Below are 22,751 nucleotides of genomic sequence, written 5' to 3'. Positions count from 1 at the left end.
TTTCCTGAAGATATTTATTACCATCCAAACATATTTTCAACAGGGAAAGGCATGATCCCTAATTTCCCCAGGATCCACGTTTTCAAAGTCTCCCAGGGAACCCATCTTTCATGGAACCCTCTGAGGACTTGATCTCTGCAAAGGGTAAGCTAATTAAGACCCCGGTTTCCTCTGCCAATTCCTGGACTGACCTGCAAATTCCATCTTACTATTTCCCGTAGGTCTCTAGTTCCTTTTTGTTTGAGGTGACAATCACATGCATGACCTGCCAATGAGCCCTACTGTCAGGCCACTGTGGTGGCTGCCCGAGATTGCTTGTGGCTTCTCAGCCAGGCCTTCAGAAGAGCTGCAACTCACCACCAGTCTTTCGGTGCCTCCAGCTGGTCTCCCAGGAGACCTGGCCCCTCTTCTTTGGTCTCAAGGGCCTCAGGAGCCCAAAAGCTCCTGATGAATGTCCCAAGTGAGGAAGCAATACCAGGAAGTCTGTGGATTCCCAAAGTTGTTGGGATACACACTGGACACAGTAAGGCACCCAAGTCTCAAGTTGGCTAAATATGCTGAGGGGGTAGGTGTGCCCTGAGACTGGAAGAACTTCAGAGGGGATTCCACCCTGAGAGGGTCACTTCAAAGACTTGCCATCCTCACTAGTTCCAACAGAATTCCTTTTCAGTTTTACGCTAATCCTTTGCTGCCTCTGCACCTCCCTCACAACGACCCTCCCCTGGTTCCTCTTTGGAGTAATTACCTTAAAGATGCAGATCATGCTGGGTAAGGAATACCAGCTCTTAACAAGAGGCCCCTCTGAATATGCCACCTTATCTGGGCCCAAAAGAAATCCCATTGTTTCTATCCAGTGTGAGTTCTCTGATGACTCATAAGGCGTGAACTCCGAGAAAAGCTTTCTCCACATTCGGAACATTTATAGGGTCTCTCTCCTGTATGGGTTCTCAGATGACGAATCCGATTGGAGCTGTGAGAGAAACTGTCTCCACACTCATGACAGGTATAGGGTTTCTCTCCTGTGTGAATTCTCTGGTGTCTGATTAAGTTGGATCTATGAGAGAAGTTTTCCCCACAGAGGGTACATTTATATGGTTTCTCTCCTGTGTGTGTTCTCTGGTGTCTGGTGAGGTGCATGCCCTGCTGGAAGCTTTTCCCACAAGTTAAACACTGAAAGAGTTTCTTCTCTGCCTTGTGGGTCCCATGATTGGCAAGAAAGAGGGTGCTGTCACTCACTGCTTCCCCACACTCAGAGAAGGGGTACAGCCTCTCTTTCTCGTGAGTTCTTTCGTGAATGACAAGGTGAGAACTGCGAGAGAAACTTTTCCCACACTCGGAACACTTATAAGGTCTCTCTCCTGTGTGAATTCTCTGGTGCCTAAGGAGGTTGGAACTGTGAGCAAAGATCTCCCCGCACTCAGGGCACTTGTAGGGCTTTTCACCTGTGTGCGTTCTCTGGTGCCTGTGGAGGTTGGAGTTGCAAGAGAAGCTCTTTCCACACTCGTTACATTGATAGGGCTTCTCACCTGTGTGGGTACGCCGATGCCGAGTCAGGTGGGTATTCTGACTGAAGCTTTTTCCACACTCGAGGCACTTATGGGCCTCCTCTCCCAAGTGTGCTCTGTGTAGTGACAAAAAGTGTGGATTCCCGCCAAAGATTTCAGCGCACCCCACACCCATACACAGTCTTTCTGCTGCATGTATCCTCTGGTGCCTAATCAGGTTCGAGTTGTTAGAGAAATTTTTGCCACACAAGGGACATAAATGGAGCTTCTTCGGCTGCAGTTCCTTTGGCCGCCCCAGTTCTCTGCAACTTGTGGCCCCCACTAAGGACTGCTCCATCCGAACCTCTGGGGGAGGCTCCCAATGCTCTTCTGCCCTGTCACGAGGCCTTCCCTGCTCAGGACTCCAGGGTACCTCCCCTCCGGCCTGGCCAGGCAGCAGCGCCCGAGGGTGGATGCTCTCAGGGCAAATGGACTGAGCACTTTCTTCCAGATTGTCAAATTTCTCTTCCCCTGGAAGATCGAGAGAAACCAAACCCATGTTATTTCTACACCAGAGAAAAGGAAATCCCGTGTGCTAACTGCCTGTAGGTCAGAAGTCCAGAAGGGCTGGCTCTACCTCAGTTTCCCATCTTCCCCATATAGGTAAAGCACGGTAGACAGGGATCCACATAAGGGGTGGGGCCATCACTCAGGAATCAGAGCTCAAACCAGTCTTGAATTCCCTTGTAGGGGCCCCGAACTCCCTCTCCAATTGAGCCTCTGGCTTCTGCCCTTTGGGAATGGGTGAGATGGAGCAGGACTGGGACTAGGGTGGGCAAATGAGCCCAGGAGTGAATGCCTCCTTACACTTTGCACCCTGGGTACCTCGCCTGCCATCACTGGGATGGAAGTGGGCAGTGGAGACACTGGAAGAATGTACCTCCCTGGCAGTGGTGATGGGCTAGCCTTACACCAAGACCCTCAAATGCCTCATTCCCAACAGCGGGAGGCTAGCTGCGCAGGCTGCTCAACTGCGTTTCTTACCGGGAGCTGGGCTCCTGGGGCTCAGGCCCTCCTTGCAAGTCTGGACACTGGGATCCCAGGGCTTTCCTTCTTGTTCCACCTGGGTGCTCAGGGCCTCCTGACTGGGAACCTGAGACTCTGTTCACAATGAAAGAAAAGGATTTCTATGTCACCATTTTCCTCTACCAGGCAGGGCAAACAAAGATAGTCTTGTTCCCTGCCTTCAGTGAATGGATACAGAAATCTGACAGCAATTACTTGGAACATACACTAAACTCTTCCCACCGGTTACCCCTAGAGAAAGAAATTAGAGGAAGGAGACTGTGGCTTTTTCTTTTTACACTTTTGTAGTACTTGGGATTTTTTGCAATGAGAATGTAAAACTTTTGTAATTAAAACAACAAACAAACAAACATGGTCAGGGTGGTCAGTTCCTTGAGGAATCAGTTTAATACTGTGAAAGAGCCTTGACTCTTATGGATACATATAAAATAGAACTAAGTTTGACTGGGCAACTCCAGAAGGAGAAAATGTAATATGATGGACAATCAGAAAAGGACCTGGGACTCTGAGAGGACCCTGAGATTAAAACCCAAAAGTGCTACCCTGTGCTACGCTCACTCCAACTCCAGCAAACACGGACTTTAAAAAGTTTAGTTTCAAGAACTTGTGATCCAAACTCTTCCTATTTAGCACTCACTTTAACAGCTGTGCTCAACTTAGGGCACCAAGCCACAGCACAGTGACAGAAAACCTGGAGAAGGCAACCAAACCCAGCAGTGACCCCCTTGCAAAATTAGTGCAAGTGAGATGATAGCTGTGCTTCTCTTTACGAAAACCTCATGTATGAAAACAAAGTGCAGTGTGACTCTTCTACCGGGTGTGCATCAATATAGCTATAATGGTAACATACACAATCCTGTTTTATGTTGTTTTTTAAGACTCCCCCCAACTTTTTATGATGAGAATTTTCATACATGCAGAAAAAATGAAGGAATTATACAATACCCACACACTCTCCACCTAAATCCAACTATCAGTTTTTGGTCATATTTCACAGACCTCATTTTTAATCTCTGCATAATAGTTCAACATGTAGATGCATCTTAATTTATATCTAACTTACTTAGACCCTGTTTTAGATATATATCATTTCCAAATTTCCACAAAGCCTTCCCCCTTCCTGAATTCTTAAGGACTGGGACAGCCACTGAGCTGGAATGTTGATGCCAGTGCCCCTGAAATTTGTGCCTCTGGGGAAGAGCCCAGAAATACTAATGGAGCATAGAAAACATAAGTGAGGTCAGAAGAGTAAGCATTTTGAACTTGCAAGGCATCAAGAACTTAGAGCCCTACAGCATCCTGTGATCTGTGTGTGAGGGGTGGGAAGTGTGGATGGGGTAGGCACCATTGGATCTGACTTGTTCTGCCTTAGGAAGTTCATTATGGCTCAGACTCCCCGCCCTCAGCCCTGGCAGCTGGGGCCCTTAAGTGTGCCAACTGTGGCACCTGGCAAATATTTAAGTGATCTTAGTCCAAGGGACTTTAGACAAAGGCAGGTCGTCTGGCTAAACTCAGAACTTATACCCAGGAGGTGAGCACCTAAGGGACAGGACCCTGGTCAGAAATGGCTCAGCCTTCATCCCTGGAAAAGAAGTCCTTACCCAGTGAGTCCACATTCTCATAACTCTCCTGCACCGTGTCCTGGGAGAGGGCCCTCTTACTAGGATGCTGATGCCCCCACTCCTCCTGGGAGATGTACATAGCCACGTCCTCTAAGCTCTCAGGCAACTGAAACAGCACAAGATCACCTTTAGGCCCTGAAGCACCAAGAACAATTCAATTCAAGCAGAGTCATGGGTTAAAGGGGCAAAACCCAGGTGTGCTGAGGACACATTTCATGGGGAAGAAGGGGGAGGCCTACAAGTGAGGTGTGGAGGACAAATAAAGAAGGTGGGAGAGATGCATGTGGTGAGGTAGAAAGGATCCTCTCCAAGTGGCAAAAGGACCCCACCCCCACAAGAGCAACTTCGGGGAGACAATGGGAACTTCCACATCACCTGGGGCCCAGTCAGCTCCTTGTCTTCCATGTTTCCTTCGGGAGGAAAGAGAGAAAGCCAGGGAGCAGATAATGCTGAAGGTGACAGAAATTATGATGAGAACGGCATTCCTAATTCTTGTTAACCCAAGGATTGTCACAACACAGTATCCATTCCCCAACACCCAGTCTCTGCTCTGAGGATGAACACTGAACAAAAAAAGGCAACCGAGGAATAATAAAGCGATATTCAAAACAACAGAGTACCAGCAGTCTTCCCTGCTGACCCAAGCTTTAAAGCCCTCAATCATTCACTGAGCTCTAAATGTCTCCGTTCTGCATACAAAAGGGCTTACTAAGAGATTCCCCCTCCCTCCACCCACCCCAAGAGGAATCCAAACCACTTCTAGGTCTTTCACACCACATCTGCAAACCCTCAGGTCAGAAATGCCCCCTCCTTGGCGGCCATGCTGCATTCTGCTGGTGTCAGGGGCAACCCCAAAGCCCCTCCTCCCTCCCACTTGCCCAGAGAACTGTTCCTCACCCCTCTCCTTTACAGTCTGGGAATCCCTTTTGGGGCTGGGGCCTAGCAGCTCCTGCAGCCTGCGGCCAGGGCTTCTCTCAGTCTCCATTGGCTCCAGCTTGAAGCTCGGTGACTCTCGTGCTGTTTCCAGAGGCAAAGGCTCCTCCAAAAGCACTTCTGTTCCCCGCCCATGGTTTGTCACCTGGGAACCAACCCACATCACTCACCATCATAACAGGGCCCGAGAGGAAGGGAAATTAGTACAGAATTCTGAGGGCAAGCCTTCAACGGAGAACCACTGGCAATCCCTTTGGACCCACCAAGAGAGAAGAATGGTTTACACTAAAACAAAACTTTTCTGACCCCGTGTACACCTGAGAAAATGTGTGTGAGGGCTGGGGGGAGTTCACTTCCAGTGCACACCTTCCCCACACAGCTCTTCTGACACACCTCACTCCCTCTCGCTTTCCCCCACCTTTTCAAGATGCGTCCGTTCCTGACTACTGGGTAAGTTAAACTTGGGTGGCCCTGGGGCAAGTGGCCTCAGAGATTCAGTGCCAGTTTTTTAAGTCCACTATTAACTGCCACCCAGCTTTGTAGAGATTAGACTGCTGATTGTAATATAACAATAGCTAACAGCTATTAAGCACTAACTGTAAACCAGCAGTGTGATCAAAACTACATCCTGCTCTAATGCTCAAAGCCACCCTAGAGAGGTCTTTTACCATTCTTATTTTACCAAGTCTGAGGCTCAAAGAAATTAAGTAACTTGCCCAAAGTCCCAAAGCTAGTACGAAGCAGAGTGAGCATTTGAACCTAGCGAGCAAACTCCTGGGCTCACACTAATGCAGAGACACTGCCTCCATGTGGAAACAGGGCACTCTTCACTGCTCGCTCTGTCCACTTGGGGAAAATCTGGAGAATGAAAGTTCCTCGCTAAACTACAAAAAGGCTTCTTGCCCACCTAAGGTCTACTCAGGGAAACCAAGTAAATTCGTAGGGGTAACTGGGCCAACGCGATGTCCCAGTCCTCAGGGCCAAACAAACCGCAAATAAAACAGCTCTTTCTCTCACCTGTTGCCTCAGTCTCCCAAGCTCTTTCTGCATATCCTCCACCAGAGTCACCGCTTCCTCGCCGCTCTCCGGATGCAGCTCCTGCACCCTGCTCTGGATATCCTGGGGCAGGATGGTCAGAAACTGCTCCAGCACCAACACCTCCAGGATCTGCTCCTTGGTACGCATCTCAGGCCGCAGCCACCCATGGCAAAGCTCCTGGAGCCGACTGAGGGCTTCCCGGGGCCCAGCGGCCTCTTGGAAGCGGAACCGTCTGAAGCGCTGATGGGAGGCCTCCGGGCTGGGTCCTGGGTCTGTTGGGGGCACCTCCTGGCTCCAGGCGCAGTCCTCCTCCAGTTTCACTATCAGGAGCCCTTCTCGGTCCTGGAAGCCCGGACCCGACGCCATCTTCAGGTCCCCACACCGCCTTGGCCCCGAAACCAGCTGCGCCCAGTTAGGAAGGCGCCCCCGGCCCCGCGCAAGGATGGCGGGCGTCCACAAGAGCCGGGGGCCCCGAAACCCCAAATCCCGGGCGAGGAGCCCGGCTCCAGGGCTGGCGCAGCCGGCTCCGGCGTCTCGGCGTCAGTAGTTTGCGGGCGCCGCCGCACCACCCCCTGGCCCGCCCCCGCCAGGACCGCCCCAGGGCAGGACCTAAGCACCGCGCTTTCCCCCTTGCAGCCGACTCACGCAGGACTCGAAGCTCGGCTCCCACGCCGGAAGTCTCAGAGCGCGTTAGGCGTCAACAACCAACGGCGCCTGCTCCGGACCAACTTCCCGGTCACGTTCCGAGAACTCTAGCGCCCATTGGGTCAGGTCTCGCCACACACTCACCGCTGACCAACCGGAAGAAAGGATTTGCCTTCAGGGGCGGGACGAGCGAAGGGCCAATTGGGGACGAGAGGCGGGGCCATCGGGCGAGCTCCGGGATCTCAGAAACCTCTGGGAGCCGGAGTCTGTAGGTTTGTTAGTGGAAATTAAACCCAAATCGGGTGTGACCGGCGGACTACCAGGGTCAGAATCCCTCGGAAAGCTTACTGAAGTTCAGATCTCCGAGTCACGCGAGATCCTGTGCCTCTGAGTGTCGGGGTGGGGCCCGAAAATCTGAATTGTTAACAAGCTCCTCCACAGACAAGTGGAAAAATTCTTTCCCCACAGACAAATTTGAGAATCGCTGTCCGGGTCAAAACGGATTTCAAGGTGGTCCCCACCCGCTGCAGTTGGGCGGAGCTTCAGGAGAGGGTCCACCCGCCCGGGCAGCCTCCGAGGCATTTGACCCAGGGTCCACTCGGCCGCCTGCTCGGCGCCTGGAAGAGGCGGAGAAGAGTGGGCCCCGGCCGGGTCAGCGCCGCCGCAGGGCCTGCGGAGAGATGCCGTAGGCAGCGCGGCCCGCGCCTGCGCCCTTGAGGTGCTGGCGCTGCGGGGCCGGGTGCGGAGGCCGTCAGTGGCGCTTTCATGTCCGCTCAGGGTCCGGCTGCAGGCGGCTGGACGTCCCCCAGGGCCGCTGCGGACCCAGCCCGCACCACCGGCTTCCGATTTTAAACTTGCCGGGGGCGTGCCTTTTATTGTCCAGCCCTGAGGGGGCGAGATCCTTGTTCATCTCCCTACTTGGTCCGTCATGAAATTTCATCATGAGGGGCAAGTGGAAGGAAACCCGGAGGGTCGATTCCCTGGCCGGCGCAGTCGAGGCTTTGTGCTGGTGAGGGGAGGGCTTCCCAGCTGTGAGACACGGCCCAGGTCGGCCCACCTCCTCCACTGCCGCCAGCGACGGTCAGGCCCGTGGTCTCAAGAGATAAAAGGGTCGTGGGGTTGAATCATGACAAACAGTAATCGTTTATTGAGCGCCTGCTTACATGCAACTGGATCCTCACAGCACACAAAACTGTAGGAACGAGACGCTATTATTATCATCCGCATGTTACAGAGTGTCAGTTAAGTCACTTGCCCAGGATCACACTTCAGTCTGTCGCTAAAGCCATGATGGTAAAGGGTGATGTGGGGACGGAGAGGGTCAACTTTCAATGATGGGGTGGAGAGAGTCCTGAGTACTGTATTTTTTTTCTTGTTCCACTTGTCTACTTCAAAAAAGAAATGCACAACGTGAGAGTTGTGAGTTAAGTTTTATTTGGGTCAAAATGAGGACTGCAGCCCAGGAGACAGCGTACCAGATAGCTCTGAGAAACTGCTCCAAAGAGGCGGGGGCGGGGGGGGGAGGTCAGTATATAAATGATTTTGGTGAAGGGGGAGTACATGCAATCAAGCACATAGTTTTTACAGAAGGTTTCTGCTAGTCTCGTGTAGGTTACTGCCAGTTACAAGGAGCAGACGTCACCATGAAGGATTTTAGTGCTTTTCTAGATATGAGGAGATACAAGAATTGGGCTCATTAAAATTGGCTCCTGAAAATATCTAACTATCTGAAGACCTGTTCTGCCAGTTTTTCCCAGAGCACACAGTGCCTCATTTCAGCTCTCCACCCTGAACTCCTTTCAAGGGGTGTTGAAAGTCAGCAGCTGCAGCAGCACGATTTAATCTTTGTAGAGGTAGATGGCTAGTGCCAATGGAAAATGCTAATTTGTAGTTGACACCCTCCAGAGAAAAGGTCCACCAGCTGTTGTGGCAAATTCAGACCCAGAGGCCTCACAGTGCACAGGCTGGTGCAGGTCCATTTCAGAAAGCCTTGTTGAGACACGTGACCTCAGAGTCCTGTAAGACCATTTTTTTCATGTTTTAGATCTTCATATTTCAGGAGAAAATAGATTCTAACCTAATAACCACCTCTCTGGCATTTACTATGTCATCGCAGATAAGTTATTCAATCTCACTAAGCCTCAAACCACAGTTCCTTCACCTGTTTTGAGGGGATAATACTATACCCACCTTATAACACTGGGTGAGGATTAACCGGTCTAACATATGTAGGATGCTTAGAATCATACCTGGCATTTAGTATGAACTTAATATTAGCTGTTACTAATGTACAGCAAATTCCTGAAGGCTTACCCTAACTCACAGAAAAGCCACTCGGATTATTATTGCAGGATGTGGAGCATGGGAATGTTTGCAAAACTACACATACCTTGAGATGGTAAGAATGAAGGATAAACCAATTTGCTATCTTAAGTTCCTTTTGATTTTAGGTTATTAACAGGTACTTAAAGCTAGATAGACTTTCAGAGTTATTTAGAATTACTGATAGTATTCCTCCATTTCTTTGAGGCCTATCTATATTCAGGCAGAGAAAATAACTTTTACAGATGGTATTTTATAGTCAAATACCAATTTGACTGGGAGTGGTGTTACAGGACAGCAGAACTATAGGGGTTCATTTGGGGCAGGAGTTCTTAACCTAGGGTCTAGAAATTCTAGAGCAGCAGTTCTAAGTACAATAGAACTTACTGTGATGGCGGCTACTAAGCACTTAAAATGCAGCTAGTGTTGCTAAGACCCACCAGGTAGTGGCTACCATCAACACAGTTCTAGAGGGTCACATGGGTGGATCTGGAGATTTTTAAAACCTTTTGATATTGTACACAAAACTGCATGTGTACATGTATTTTCTAGGAAGTGGATCCATGGCTTTCATTAAGTTCTCTAAATGATGAAAAAGATTAAACCCACTACTTTAAGACTGGGTGAAATGTAAGTTAAGGGAAGTAAGTATGCCCTCTAGTAACCACTGTTGATTTCACTTTCTTATACAGTTGACCCTTGAACAATGCAGTGGGGGTTTGGGGCGCTAACCCTCTGCACATTGGAAAATTCATCTGTAACTTTACAGTTGGCCTTCCATATCTGTCGTTCTGCATCCACGGATTCAACCACCACTGGGTTGTGTAGTACTGTAATATGTATTTATTGAAAAATTTCCATGTGTAAGTGGACTCACGCAGTTCAAACCCATGTTGTACAAGTCAACTGTATTTTCTTGTCCTTAGCTATTGGTGGCTCCCTATTATGTAGAAGAGAAAACAATTTTGAATTTCAGATTAAAAAAACCCTACTACTCCTGGTCTTAGTTCTCATGGGTACTAAATTCTGTCTCTAGAGCTACTTTCAGTCCTTACCTGAGTCTTATAGATTCCCTTGCACTCAAGGGGCAGGGTGTAGCTGTCTGTGCCTGGTTTTCAAAATGACATTTGATGAAATCTGCAACGTTAAGAATTTCACATCTATGCTCTTTGGCGTAGGAGCAAATAAGCAGCTCCTGTCATTCTGAAATGCTTTTCCTGACTCTCATCTTAGGATATCTTGGCCTCCAGGTTTCTGCCACCCTAAGCCTTTGCTATTTGCCACTCTCCCCAGTTTTGGTTTCTTCCCACTTTACTTGACTACAGTTTTCCTGTGATCTACGGCTTCAGGTTTGCTTTTACCTGTAACACATTACTCTTTGATCCCACAGTTAGCTTTGAAATCCAAACATAAACAAAATAGTGACTTTAAGTGGCATTTCACTTGAAACACATTTTCTTTTTTAAACAATTTTTTAAAGGAATGAACCATTTATTTTTTAAAATTTATTATTTATTTATTTATCTTGGCTGCGCTGGGCCTTAGGTATGGCATGTGGGATCTTTAGCTGTGGCATGCTTGTAGGATCTAGTTCCCTGACCAGGGATCGAACCCTGGCCCCCTGCACTGGGAGCGTGGAGTCTTATCCACTGGAGTACAAGGGAAGTCCCAAAAGACATTTTTTTTTAATTGATCTGAAATATATTGCCCTTTCTCCATGAAAATATAAGGCATTTTGATAAAATGTTCTGGAATTTAAATTATCCTTCAGATTAACGTTAAACTAACTTGCTAATGTTGTTCAGTAACGTTAATATTTAAACATTTTCCTCTATTTGGATCTTAAATCCCTATTTATCAACTCACAATATACTTCAGACCAGTAAAGTTTGTTAGATGTGAGGAAGGAGAGTAAGGGACACAGAAAAAGGGTACAAACCATAACTGCTCTCAGTGAGAAAAGGAATGGTAGGACATGGCAGGAAATTGAGCTGGAGAAAATTTTACTAGTTGTCCTTAGATTGCCAGAAACACTGTTAGATAGTTGTTTTGGTTAATTTCAAGATAATCCACTTCTAGACTTCAGCTGAAACATATAAAGACATTTTTTGCTGGTCACCAACCAACCCAGTGCAGATACCAATTTTTATTTGAAAATCTCTTAACTGAAAATAATCCAGGACATAGTTCCAAAACTCCCACTTTTACCTCTCTCTCTTTTCTTGGGACTCAATAAGAGAATGTTTCTCAGCCTTAAAAGAGTCAGAATTTTAGGAAAATTACTTACATTTTAGTCCTAACTTAGATAATTCTATTATCAAAATATTCAAAAGATAATATAAAGCTAATTTAGTTTATTGACTTTAACACAGCATTCACTGCTCTTCCATAGACTGGAAGATGATGGCCTTAATTAACCACAAAAGGAGCTTTCTCCTCATTTTAGTTTTGTCCTAATGTGGAAAAACTGCCTGACAGAAGTTCCAGGTGAAATAATCCTAACTGAAAACAGAACTAGATATAGAGAGGCTGTCTGCCCCAGAAATCAGTCTGAATTCAGAAAAACCAGTGGTGACCCAAACTAACATGCCTCCTGTCACGGCCAAGATATCCAGTACCAAAGCTGGCCTGAGCTTCCCTGTGGAGCACAGAGAAGAGTCACGGGTGAAGGAATTGCAGGATTTCAAAGAAATCCTTCCAAAGAAATGAAACAATGATTTGACTTCAAGATAGTTGAGTTTTCAAGGAAAGAAAATTTCTTAATTGGAGCAAAAAGCTTTGGGATCTACTTAAGAGTTTCTATCATCCCATGACTGGTTTAGCACAACTCTTTCCCCTACTCTCTTTCTCCGTGGAATAGTGTGACATGTTCAACTTCTGTTTCTTCTCTCAGATTTTGAGATCAGAAGAGAAAATGAAGAAGCTTCTTCAAAGCAGAAAAAAAAACTGTGAACTCTGCATCCCTTCATTGTTACTTTAGAGGGGGATGCTTCCCATGGTTCTATTTTACAAAAAAAAAAAAAAAAAAAAAAAAAAAGACTAAAAACATTTAGAAAGTCAGAGGAAAATGTTTAAATATTAACATTACCGAAAAATATTAGCAAGTTAGTTTGGTTAATGTTAATCCAAAGGAAAGTCAGTGCTAAATCCTCAGACTTAGCAAAGCTTATAGATCATCATAACTGCTATATAGAGAGAGAACCCTAAGAGCTCCAATGTGGAAGAACCTCTCGACATTAGACCTACTGAGCACCAGAGGACTCATTCAGGAGAGGAGCCTCACAAATGCCCTGGCTGGGAGAGAAGCTTTCTTCATTCAGACCTTTATAGATACTGACGTCTCCACATAGGAGAGAGACCCCATGAATGCACTATACTTTATGAAAAGCAATTTGACAGTGTGTTTTAAGAATCTTAAAATATTTCTCCTCTTTTATCAATCAGTTCCACATCTGAGAAACAATTCTGAAGGGAAAAAACAAAATAAAACAGAATTGCAGCAATAAAAGTAAAGTCCATGGGCCTCCCTGGTGGCACAGTGGATATGAATCTGCCTGCCAATGCAGGGGACACAGGTTCGATCCCTGGTCCGGGAAGATCCCACATGCTGCGGAGCAACTAAGCCCGTGCGCCACAACTACCGAGCCTGTGCTCTAGAGCCTGTGAGCCACAACTACTGAAGCCCGAGTGCCTAGATCCTGTGTTCCGCAACAAGAGAAGCCACCGCAATGAGAAGCCCGCGCACCACAACGAAGAGTAGCCCCCGTTCGCTGCAACTAGAGAAAGCCCACGCGCAGCAACGAAGACCCAACGCACCCAAAATATAAATAAATAAATAAATAAAAGTCTTTACACAAACACCCACCCACACAGACAGAACCTCCAATGGTGCCTCACTGCCCTGATAATAAAGCACAGATTCCTCAACAAGGCTGCAAAAACCTTCATGGTGCAGGCCCTGAATTGTGGCAACAAGTACTGCAGTTGACTCCTGCCCCCTCTCCAAGTCAGAATTACATTTCTTTTGGGCTCCCTCAGTGCTTTGTTTAGAGATCATTTTTAGCACTTAACACAGTTCTTCTTAACTGGGAGGATTAACTGCAATCATACTATGACCTGTGTCCTCCCCTGCCCTTCCAATATACATACATCAACATCACACAGATGACTAGAGTTTTACAAGATGGAGAACAGTGGTAATTCATTTCTTTATCCCTTAAAGTACCCTGAGCTTTAATTAATAAAGCTTTAATTAATAAATGTTTGTAGCTTTGATTAATAAATAATAAAGCTCACTACCCTGAGCTTTAATTAATTAATAAAACTCAGTACCCTGAGCTTTAATTAATAAAGCTTTAATTAATAAATCTTTGTAGCTTTGAATTAAGAGATGTAAAATAGCTCTTGGAAATTAAGAACATGGAACATTGCATGGATATACCTTATAACTTTTGAGAATTTTGAAAAGATAAGGGCAAAAAACAGTGCCCACCTCATAAGTACTATAAAGGTTAATGAAATATATTTAAATGCAGGCTCTATACAAAATAAACTTTCAATAAATATCAATGTATTTTATTTCTAGTCTTTGTTGTTTAATGGTAAAAGTGGGGGCTTCCCTGGTGGCGCAGTGGTTGAGAGTCCGCCTGCCGATGCTGGGGACGTGGGTTCGTGCCCCAGTCTGGGAGGATCCCACATGCCACAGAGCGGCTGGGCCCGTGAGCCATGGCCGCTGGGCCTGTGCGTCCAGAGCCTGTGCTCTGTAATGGGAGAGGCCACAGCAGTGAGAGGCCCACGTACAGCAAAAAAAAAAAAAAAAAGAGTTAATGGTAAAAGTGTTTAAGGTTATGAGTTTTCCTCTAAGTGCAGCTTTAGGTACATCCCATGATTTCTATATAAAATATTCTCCTTATTGATGATTTCAAAATAGTTTGTCACTACAGTTTTCATATTTCCTTCCTTCCTTCCTTCCTTCCTTCCCTCCCTCCCTCCCTCCTTCCTTTCTTTCTTTCCCCATGCAGCTCATGGGATCTTAGTTCCCCAACCACTGGACTGCCAGGGAATTCCCATCATTGCAGTTTTTATTATTTCTTCTTTAAGCCAAGAGTTGGTCAACTGGTCAAGCTGGTCAAGAAAGTTCTCCTCTAAAAAAAAATTTTTTTATCGCATTGATTAGAAAATGAGATTCATTCTATTTCTTCTTTGAAAAGTTCATTTCGGTTTTCCTGTGGACTTATATTTAATAAAGTGTGTTAATTATCCCCCAAAGCCCTAGAAAACAAGTGTTCTATCTATAGGACAAAATCTAGAATAGTCTTGGACCTCTCAAGTATTTTTATATCTTTGGAAGCATCTTTGGTGCTGTGTGAAGGGGAAGTGAGATGGAGGAGTTTAAGTTGCTTCCCAATTCTGCCTTCTGTTTTTTTGTTTTGTTTTGTTTTTTGGCTTCCTCTTCCCTTGCTAAGAGGTTTTAAAAACAAACAACAAACAAAAAACTACTGTATGGATCTTTTTTTTTTTGGATGGGCCATGTGGCTTGCGGGATCTTAGTTCCCTGACCTGGGATCAAACCCAGGCTCTCAGCAGTGAAAGCACAGAGTCCTAACCACTGGACCACTAGGGAACTCCCTGTATGGATTTTATATAGCAATTGTTAATCACTGCCTAACTATTAAAGCTGGCAGTAAAAATAGGATACTAAAGGAACTAGGAGAGGCTCATCCCTTTCTCTAGCTGAGACAGTCCTCTCCTTAAGATGCCATGTTTTTTTGTCTCTTGAAATTAGAGAAATCCTACAGGGGCCACTTTAAGATTTTTTTTTTCAATTGTGACTTTCCAGAATCTACAGTAATTCTTTCATAGTGTATTGAGGATATTGTGTAGGCTAAAATCAAGGAAGTCAAGGAATAGACTGGTGAATCCACCTCCAAGGGGCTCACAGTATGGGAGGGAGTGAGATACAGTACACTTAGCCCTGCTTACCTAGTCATTTTCACATTCCCAAAAAACCATCCTATGGGCCCTCCAGGAAACTTCATGATCTTTAATTCTTTTTTTAAAAAATATTTATTTACTTATTTGGCTGTGCTGGGTCTTAGTTGCAGCATGCAGGATCTAGTTCCCTGGCCAGGGATTGAACCCAGGCCCCCTGCACCGGGAGCACAGAGCCTTAGCCACTGGACCATCAGGGAAGTCCCCCATGATCTTTAATTCTGAAATGAGTACCCACTGTGAAATCCTCTGACATTTCTAGCCTAGTGATCTGGGCAGAATAATCTCAGAAACACCCAAAGCTCAGACTTAAGCCTCCAGGCTTGGCTCCCAGCTTCCTCTCAAGTCTCCTGTAAAGATGTAGAACGGGGTGGGAAGGGAAGCTCAGCTATTGGCCTCTCCTTAGCACTTATAATCAGTTTATTCAGCCCCTAAATCTGGGCATTTTAACAACTGGAATGAGAGAAATTCTCCCCAGAATGATATAGGTTAGCCTCTGTCCTGTCTTTTCCAGTTGTCAAGACCTCCCAGAGGTTTAGCAAAGCCTATCCCCACATTTTTAAGGCTCCTAAAAAATTTAAATATTATTAAAATTGTGATATATTTTACATATTTGCATTTAGCATCTTTAACACTCAACACAAGAATACGACTCGGGTGTTCTACTGGAGATAACTTCAAAAATCTAAAACTTGAGGCCCTGGGACTTCCCTGGAGGTCCAGTGGTTAAAACTCCACGTTTCCAGTGCAAAGGGTGGAGGTTTGATCCCTGGTAGGGGAACTAAAATCCCACATGCTGTGAGGCCAAGAAAAAATAAATTAAAACTTGAGGCCTTTCATAAAGGTGAGACCATACCAAGTGGCCCCAGTAGAGGCCTATCCATCCCTATTTTGCATTTTATATTAACTGGGGCTCCTCCTAAGGGGGAGGGAGAGTGAAGGGCAGCAGCAAAGAACTAGCGACCCTCACGTTGGTCTGGTGTGGGGCATACTTCCATTGCCTTAACTCCCCAGAAATACAGTTCACCCTCCTCTAAGATGTTCCTCTCAGGGTCCTCCAAATGCTAGAGAGCCCCCAACAATGACCAAGGCAAGGTGGTAAAAGGCCTTGCAGCTTCCATCTTGTTGGCTAGGAGAACTCGCTCTAGACGGCCATGAAAGACATCTGACTACCCTGCCAGCAATACAAGTAGATGGTCCAGAGATGCGTTGTTTCTTATAAAATAGAAATAACAAAGTCAAGCAAATAGACATCATAACATTAATTATGAGTGTGGTTACATAGGTATTTATGTTCTGTGTATTTGAACTAGTTCATTAAAAATATATCCACCTCCAAGGAAAGAGGCATAATGGCATGACTAGCAAGGTTATCCCAGGCAATCTCGCTGTTGGTTTGAAGCAGGGCTTGCACTCCAGCCTCAAGAAAAACTCTCTGCCAGAAAGGAGAGGAAGAAAGTTGTAGGTTCTGCTAAGGCAAAGGTGCAGGAGAACACAAGGGGCAGGGAGGGACCTGGGGCCTTGGCCCTGACAGGTCTTCCTTTCGGTTCTGTATGCTCTGAGATGCTGGGAGTATGCCTTGAACCTTTGTATTTTTTTTTTCAAGAACTTGCTGGCAAAAAAATGAGCCACTAACCTGAGTCTTCCTCCCAAAGGCTCCACTCTGTGTTCTTCTCCCAGAAACTCAGGGTTTGCCAAAATCCCTGGCAGTGTATCAGGCAACTCCAATGCGGTAGAGCTTCCCTTGGGAAGTAAACAGGCAGCTTGTAGGATTTATGTTATTCCCCAAAGTGCTGTTTTCTGTCCTTAGAGCCATTTTGTTCAACAAGGCCCATGAGCAAAGGGCTTACAGGGTAAAAATCAGACGAGCACAGGCAGAACCTGCTCACAAGTTGTTTCATCCTTGCAGCTGGCTGTAGCAAGGGGGTGAAAGATGCCACCTCCTTAATTGTAAAGTCAAAGCGGGGCTCCATGGGGAACAGGAGTCATCCCTGAAAAGGGAGGACCCAGCCTTTTACCACCAGTCAAGGCTTCTCAAGGCTTCCTGCAATTCCATGACCAGGTCCACACAGCCGATCCACTGCTTTGCCAACAATGATCACTGGCTGACGTGCTAAGGCACTGCTTCTGGAAACTGCTGGTACTGGAATAGTTATAACCTAGACCAGTGCTTCCCAGTCATGTGCACATTGGAATCACCTGGGGAGCTTTAAAAAAACTCTCTGATGCCTGGTGTGTCTTAAGTCTATTAGAGCTTCCAATCCTTGGTAGCTTAGAAACAACAGAAATTTCCCACCATTCTGGAAGCTGGCAGTCCAAGATCAGGATGCCAGTATGGTCAAGGGAGTGTCCTCTTCCAGGTTGCAGACTGCCAACCTCTGTGTCCTCAAATGGTGAAAGGCGCAGGGAGCTCTGTGGAGTCTCTTTTATAAGAGGATTAATCTCATTAATGAGGGCTCCACCCCCATGACCTCAGCAACTCCCAAAGGCCCCACCTCTTTTTTTTTTTTTTTTTTTTTTAATGGGGGCCCCCCCCCCCTGCCCCCAGCACCCCCCAAAGGCCCCCCCTTTTTTTTTTTTTTTTTTTTGGCGGTATGGGCCTCTCACTGTTGTGGCCTCTCTCGTTGCGGAGCACAGGCTCCGGACGCGCAGGCTCAGCGGCCATGGCTCACGGGACCAGCCGCTCCGCGGCATGTGGGATCTTCCCGGACCGGGGCACGAACCCGCGTCCCCAGCATTGGCAGGCGGACTCTCAACCACTGCGCCACCAGGGAAGTCCCAGTCCCACCTCTTAATACCATCACATCAAGCATTAGGATTTCAGCATATGAATTTTGAAGAGACATAAACATTCAGACTATAGCACCTGGGTACCACCCCCTAGAGATTCTGATGTATTTGGCATCTGGACATCAGGATTCTTTACAGCTCCCTAGATGATTTAATGTGCAGCCAAAATTGAGAACCACTGATCTCAACATTAATTTGAAGAATTAATAGGAAACTTGGAGGGAAGCAATAGGACTGGCAGAGGATTTCCAAAGAGGCTCTACATTTGTAATGACCGATGAAAGACATGTGAGAGGTGGGTGTGCTCTGTTTCAATGAAGGTTACTATAAATCATGGGTCAGGTTGAATTTCCTGTTAAGAGTCTAAGTGTAGTAAGTTAAAAAATGGCTTCAACTTCATGATTACTTCTCCTATTGACAGAGGGTGTCAAATCCTCTTCCCCTGAATCTAGGCTGGCAGTAGTGACTTGCTTAGGCAATAGAATTAACTGGAAGTAACTTTCTGGGACTTCATAAGAAGTCTTGAAGCTGCCATCTGGGTCCTCTTGGAATGCTAGCTCTGGGAACACCAGCCACCATCTAGAAAGTCTGGTTACCTTAAGACTGTCATGCTTCAAGGAAGCCCAAGCTATGGAGGCATGGAGAGAGATGCCTAGTCATCTCCAGCTGTTCCAGCCATCCTAGCCCAGGCACCAGACACAGGAGTGAAGAAGCCATTTTCAACATTCCAGTCCCAGCAGACACAACAGGGAGAAGAACCCAAGAATCACCTGCAGACAGCCAGTACTGATGCCTCAGACACACAACCCCAGTCGATTACAGCCATTCCAGTGATCCCCAGACATCTGAGTCACCCTAGCTGAAGCTCCGGTCATGGGGCAGACATAAGTTGTCCCTGCTGTGCCCTGATCAAAATCCCAACCACAAAATCATGAGCTATAATAATAAAAAGATTGTTTTTACACTAAGTTTTGGTGTTATGCAGCAAAAGATAACCAGAACAACAGTAATACATGAATGGTCATGGTACAAGAATCAAAGAATAGAGATAGATACAAAGAAAATGAGGAAATTTTTCCATCACCCCCTCGCTTCACTTCTGCTCCCTTTTTTATAGGTAACGGTTGTACATCCTACCGGTCTCCTTCTGATGTGTTTACATATGTATATGTATTCATTAGATGTATTTATAATGCTACATATATAATATTTTCCCAGACTTTTTTAACTTCACAGTGTGCCTCTGAAATGTCTGAATCTAGATGAATAGGCCTTTCTTACTCTTAACAGCTGCACAGCATGGCACAGTATGGGTGTAACATAATTACTATTTCTTCTGTTGATGGACATTCAGGTTGTTTCCAATTCTTGCTTTAATGAACAATTTTGCAATGAACATCTTATAATGCAACTTTTGTGTACATTCAATAATTTCTTTAGAATAGAATCCTCGAAATGGAATAACTGAAGCAAAGGGTATGTGCATTTTTCAAGTTTTTTTTTGGGGGGGTGGTAAAATATACATAACATAAATTTTTACCATTTTAACTATTGTTAAGGGTACAATTCAGTGGCATTACATGCATTCACATTGTTGTATAACCATAACCACCATCCATCTCCAGAACTTTTTCATCATCCCAAACTGAAACTCTACCTATTAATAACCCCCCATTACCCTCTGCTCCCAGCCCCTGGTAATCACTATTCTATTTTCTGTCTCTATGAGTTTGACTATTCTAGGTACCTCACATAGGTGAAATCATGAAATATGTGTCTTTGTTTTTGGCTTATTTCACTTAGCACAATGTTTTCAAGATTTATCCATGCTGTAGCATGTAACACAATTTCCTTCTTTGTCAAGGCTGAATTAAGTAAGTAGGTACATGACTTGTTTAGTGTCACACAGCTGCTTAACTGTAGGGACATTATTCTCACTCAGGCAGTCTGACACCAGAGCCTGTGCTATGAAGGCATATAAAGCACTCACATGATACTTGGTATATATAAAGTGCTCAATATATGTTATCATTCATTGCAGTTCCAAAGGCATGACGTTTGGTATTTTGATACCCCCACCCACCTCCACCATCACATCAGCCTTGGAAGATATTTTTCTGTGGTCTTTGATGTCCAATTTTAGCTTTGACTCACATAGTCATTTTCTCCTACTTCCTGCAGCATTAAGAATTGTTTCCAGCTGCTGGCTTTGGTGGAGGCTTGTACTGTGGGTAGGGATGGGAGTGGGGTGGTGTCTACTGTGCTTCCAGCTGCAGCCCCAGTGACCATGTGCGAGGGCACCCTCTATAGGACAGCAGGTGAAATGCCACCTGAGTTTTGATACTAATCTGTGCGTGAAGGAACTTGTCCAGATACTAAGGCTTTGCTGAGCAAATATCCTTTCAGTCATTTTAGCTTATTTCAACCATATTTTTAAAATGTAAGCTTCTGCTCTATATCTTCAGGGGAGTTAAGGCATGAGCCCTTTTGCTCTTGTTAAAGACTCTGTGTCTGCATTAATTTGATGCCTGCAGTGTTGTATGTATGTCTGTTTACTTTGGAATTAGGTCTGTTCTGTGTTTCCTTCAGTATTGGCAAACCTCACATATTACTTGAAGACTTCACATATTTGTTTCTCTATGGACACAGACTGCTGTTTTGTTTTGTTTTTTGGGTTTTTTTTTTTTTGCGGTACGCAGGCCTCTCACTGTTGTGGCCTCTCCCGTTGCAGAGCACAGGCTCCGGACATGCAGGCTCAGTGGCCATGGCTCACCGGCCCAGCCGCTCCGCAGCATGTGGGATCTTTCCTGCACCGGGGCACGAACCCATGTCCCCTGCATCGGCAGGCAGACTCTCAACCACTGCGCCACCAGGGAAGCCCCAACACAGACTGCTTTTTAAAAACCATTCCTAATCCTCTTCATTCCAGTGAAAAATATTCCTGTTAATGAGAGTTTTGGAAAGTTTTTATTATAAAAATAATGAGCAAAGCATGAAAGTCTTCCGCTAAGACTGAGCTTGGTATACTTTCTGTTTTCCCTTATTATTTTACACTGAAAATAAATTCACAGACTATGTTTCATGTGTCATAAAATGTTTACTCATTGAAAACCACACAAATGTATAGAGGACATAGAGAAAAAAGCACAACCCCCACCTCCAATTCTACTCTATAGAGGTTGCCACATTATTCCTTGAGTCTATCTTCAGATATTTAACTTAAAAAATATTTTTCCCATTATTTACAAACATGGGATTATACTATCACAGTGTACGGTAAACGTGCTCTTCTCATTTAGTAATATATATTGACCATCTTTGCACATTAACACATGGAAATCCACTGCACTGTTTTCAAGGGATGCAGCGCAGCACACAGGATGGATTCACCAAAACTTACTAAGCCAGTCTCCAGGTGATAGCCATTTAAATTATTTACAGTTTCTGGTAATTCCCTGTCAGTCAAGTGGTTAGGGCACGTCGCTTTCACTGCCCAGCCCAGGTTCAATCCCTGGTGGGGGAACTAAGATCCCGCAAGCCAGGCAGCCAAAACAGAAAAAAAATTGTTTACAGTTTCAAACTAATTGGCAAGTGTGGTACGCAGGGGAATGTTCCGGAAGAATGACAAAGATCTGAATGAGAAGGTGCCCTTCACACCACCATGCTGGTGAATTCAGTCTGGTTATGTTTACCTGAGACTAGAAAGTAGTCTTGATGGGAAGGACTTAAACAAACAGAATGTTGGAACTAGAATTACAGCTAGACCATCTATTTGGGTATTCCTTCTTTTTCTTTTTCTCTTGCAGTAGATTTAGATCAAAGGAAATCTTTCTTGAGGGTGAAATATGTAAAACAGTTAAAAAGCAGGGGCTGGACTTCCCTGGTGGCACAGTGGTTAAGAACCTGCCTGCCAATGCCAGGGCACACGTGTTCCACCCCTGGTCTGGGAAGATCCCACATGCCACGGAGCAACTAAGCCCGTGTGCAACAACTACTGAGCCTGCGTGCCACAACTACTGCAGCCCGTGCGCCTAGAGCCCATGCTCCGCAACGAAGAGAAGCCACTGCAATGAGAAGTGCGTGCACCGCAATGAAGAGTAGACCCCGCTCCATGCAACTAGAGAAAGCCGTTGTGCAGCAACGAAGACTGAAGGCAGACAAAAATAAATACATACATAAATTTAAAAATAAAATAAAAAGCAGGAGCTGCTCTAGCTGACGTGGGCGGGGGGTTGGGGGGAGGAGTATCTGTCGAAAGACCCCTGCTAGATTTCTCCAGGTGGACTTCAGAAAGTCCATGAACCCCCTGAAATGATATACGAAACTGTAGAACTGTAGATGCATGTGCTTTTTTCTGGACACACACACAAGAAAAACAAATAAAAGGGAATTCCCTGGCGGTCCAGTGGTTGGCAACTCTGGGCTTTCACTGCCGGCCTGGGCTCAGTCCCTAGTAGGGGAACTAAGATACCGCAAGACGCGTGGCGCTGCCAAAAAACAAACAAAACCCCCCAAAACAAAAAACACTTCCCTTATGGTTCATAAACATATCACTAGATTTTTCAAAAAGAATCATGATACAGAGTAGTTTAAGAACCTGCACTCTAGGGTTCCTAGGGGTAGCGTTTGAAAACCGAGAAGACGGCAGTGCTGGTGTTGGGTTCAATTTCACAGCTCTTACCAGGACTGGAAATTACCGTTTACCCACCTCTCTCCTCCCCAGGTTATCTCCTTGTGGCAGGGATACTGCCTGCCGTGACCACCCTCGCCGCTGCTGACACAGTAAGAGGTCCACAGTAGGCACTTGGTAAATATTCGCCGTAAAACATGAATGATCTAT

At 45.8% G+C, this 22,751-nt stretch overlaps 1 protein-coding gene across 2 annotated transcripts; it reads right to left on the bottom strand.

Annotated features, from left to right (window-relative positions):
• Nucleotides 1-6,866, bottom strand: ZNF263 (zinc finger protein 263). Of its 2 annotated transcripts, none has more exons than XM_024759537.1 (6): nt 6,143-6,866; nt 5,090-5,270; nt 4,568-4,602; nt 4,172-4,298; nt 2,529-2,645; nt 1-2,015 (listed from the first exon to the last, which is right to left on the bottom strand). In XM_024759537.1, exons 1-6 carry the CDS (start codon nt 6,527-6,529, stop codon nt 847-849), a joined length of 2,016 nt encoding a protein of 671 aa, XP_024615305.1. In that variant the 5' UTR covers nt 6,530-6,866; the 3' UTR covers nt 1-846. The 2 variants fall into 2 exon arrangements, with proteins under 2 accessions (XP_024615305.1, XP_024615304.1); XM_024759536.1 differs by having other exon boundaries at nt 4,568-4,641; nt 6,143-6,864.
• Nucleotides 6,867-22,751: the final 15,885 nt, after the last annotated feature.

Source organism: Neophocaena asiaeorientalis, unplaced genomic scaffold (assembly GCF_003031525.2).
Source record: "Neophocaena asiaeorientalis asiaeorientalis breed wild unplaced genomic scaffold, Neophocaena_asiaeorientalis_V1.1 scaffold254, whole genome shotgun sequence".
NCBI classification, from domain to species: Eukaryota; Metazoa; Chordata; class Mammalia; order Artiodactyla; family Phocoenidae; genus Neophocaena; species Neophocaena asiaeorientalis.
The sequence above is the reverse complement of the archived record's forward strand: the minus strand, read 5'-3'. Positions and strand labels throughout refer to the sequence as shown.

Bases quoted from the DNA above. Each gene is read 5' to 3' on its own strand.
- ZNF263 (XM_024759536.1), bottom strand. From the start codon at position 6,529: ATGGCGTCGGGTCCGGGCTTCCAGGACCGAGAAGGGCTCCTGATAGTG. The intron at 5,271-6,142 runs GTGAGAGAAAGA...GTTGGTTCCCAG, and splicing joins TTGGGAGACTGAGGCAACAG to GTGACAAACCATGGGCGGGG. The intron at 4,299-4,567 runs GTGATGTGGAAG...GTGCTGTTTCAG, and splicing joins AGGAGCTGACTGGGCCCCAG to TTGCCTGAGAGCTTAGAGGA.